The 2,529-nt window shown below is 43.7% G+C and overlaps 1 protein-coding gene across 1 annotated transcript in view; it reads left to right on the forward strand.

Annotated features, from left to right (window-relative positions):
- Positions 1 to 2,529, forward strand: part of CUBN (cubilin (intrinsic factor-cobalamin receptor)) — a 259,342-nt gene that overhangs the window by 105,648 nt on the left and 151,165 nt on the right. The window contains exon 28 of the mRNA XM_012660902.1: positions 552 to 702. Coding sequence (XP_012516356.1) covers positions 552 to 702 — 151 coding nt within the window. The remainder of the gene's footprint in view (positions 1 to 551; positions 703 to 2,529) is intronic.

Raw genomic sequence — 2,529 nt, forward strand, 5'->3', positions numbered from 1 at the left:
CACACACACAAACACACACATATATGCAAATGAAAAATATCAACAAGAGAATTTCTGGTATTAACACAATGTTATCTTCAGTGGGATTAATCTTTGCATTTTCCTTTTTCATGCCTTTTTAAAGTGTCTGATTTTTTTTTACAGGGAGTGTTTATGTAGAAAATTATATCTTGCAATTATGTAGCTGCTATTCATTGAGCATCTCCTGTGTGTCATTAATACACAAAGGCAGCTGGTTTGGTCGACCATTTCCCTATTCTCTGCCTGGACTATACTTTGGACTTGCTAGGTTGACATAAAGCCAAAAACTAATAGTTGGATTTCCAAATTTATTGCGCTTAGGAATCAGATCCATCTCTAAAACCGTCTCTATCCAATTATCTACTTTTAATTCTTATGTTGAGCCTCCTGTACTCAATCCACCTCGACAGATTTACCTCCAGCTTTTGAACCAAGGAACAGTCTTTGCTACGTGGGTAGACTTGGCTTTCTTTCCAGCTGACAAACCATGGGAAGTGCTTCTCCACCGGGACGTTTCTCTTTGATTTCAGCTCTACGATGGACCGCAGAGGATGGGGCGCTACTGCGGAGACAGCCTGCCCCCTCCAGGGAGTACCACAGGCTCCCAGCTTCAAGTGCTGTTCCACACCGATGGGGTTGGCTTCAATGAGAAAGGGTTTCAGATGCTGTGGTTCATTCACGGTAAGCCTTGCGCTAATCTCGGTTGCACTTGTAGTGGCGGTTTGACCAAGAATTGTTCCTGTTCCAGTTCTGTACTTGGAAATAATATCATGAACAAATGATGGAATCCAGGTAGTGATCTAGTGCTAGGCTTTAGGAAGTTTATTTCCTCAGATTTGGTGGAACTCAGAGTTAAATCCTGTCAAGGTTAAGAGAGGAAGTGAAGTCAAATTGAAAAGAATTTGGGCAACTGCTCAAATAGATGCAGCCTCAGAGAAAGGAGGGAGCAGGATGAAGTTTCAAGGGACGAAGACCTGAACCTGGGTCACAGTGAGCCAATTGCTAGGTGGGATGGGAGTCTATCAGGTGCAGAGGAACAGGATGAGACTTAAGGCTCAGCTTGACAATACGCAGAGAAAGAAGCATACGGCTGGATGAGAAAGAATGAGAGTGAATCGGAGAGAGACCAGGGCAAGGGGAAAGGGAAGGGTTGGACCAAGAGGAGGAACAGGAGCAGAGAAGTTAAGCTATGATGTAGCAAGCCAGGGGCATGGGTTATACCTGTCAGACAGGTAAGGGCACATCAGAGCCCACCTACAAATTGGTGGTTCAGGAAGCAGGTAGAGATAATTATTCCTCTCAAGATGAAAAGTCTTTTTTAACAAGAGGTCTGGGACTTCTACAAGTCTTACATGGGCCAGTCCACAATTAGCAGGTACCAGAGCAGTGGTTCTCAAAATGTGGTCCCCAGAGAGCCACACCGACATCACCTGGAACTTGTTAGACATGCAAATTCTTGGGCCCCATCCCAGGCCTACTGAATCATGAACTCTGAAGGTAGCCCAAAAAGCTGCTTTTCCACTGGTGATTAAAGTTGGAGAACCACTGTCCTAGAGTGATCCAGCCCTGAAAAATGTAGTTCTTGGGGCTATCATAGCCGCAGCTCTCAAATAAGCTGTTAGGGCTCAGTGGTGTACTGCAATCAATTGACGAGAGAAGTGAAGTTGTGATTTATACCAGGAATCAAGCACAGACATTTAAGCCGTGGCCTTACTAATAAAATCAAGGGTGAGCCCAAGGTGGGCATACACGAATGTGTGCAGTGGTTGACTTTTGATGGTTCTTCACGTTATAATGCACTCATTATATAAGTCTCAGGGTTGAATGTTACTGAATAGTGCTATTATATACTTCAGAGTGCTAGATGTTCTGAGATTATGAACTGGGCACTGAGTGTATTTCTGTTAAAATATGTGTGGGGTTTTCAGTGTTTAAAAATAGTCAGTGGTAATCCACAGAGCTACTTGTAGCTGAAAACATAGGTTATGAATTCCCAAAGTAAATGAGCTATATGATAACTAAGCTTGTAGAAATTCCGGACCTTCCTCTTCATCAGTGAGTAGATTTAACCTTGGTCAACTTATTGATCCATTAATGAAGGGGTTGGATTGATTCATCTCTACAGTGCAGTCCATCTGCAGTATTCTGTGATGCAGAAATGTCATGATTCTAAGTAAACTAGAGACAGAGTAAAATGACATAGAAGGGACAGGAAAATGATCCAGATCTGTAAGAGCTCGGTGTATCCTCCAGAGCAGTGTTTGTGAGACGTTCATGTGCACAGAAATCACAGTGGATCCGATTAAAGTGAAGCTGGACTCTGGGGTAGGGCCCGTGAATCTGCATTTCTTACAAGCTCCCAGGTAGTTCTGATGGTGCTACTCTCTGGACCACACTTTGAGGAGCAAAGTGAGAGCAGGTGTTATGCCTGGAGGAATAAAATGGTAGATAGACAGCATCCCTAGGGGACTGGAGAATCCTTCTGAGGTGCCCAAAGGGCACATTGTA

This window comes from Propithecus coquereli, unplaced genomic scaffold, assembly GCF_000956105.1.
Source record: "Propithecus coquereli isolate 6110/MARCELLA unplaced genomic scaffold, Pcoq_1.0 Scaffold69, whole genome shotgun sequence".
Taxonomy (NCBI): Eukaryota; Metazoa; Chordata; class Mammalia; order Primates; family Indriidae; genus Propithecus; species Propithecus coquereli.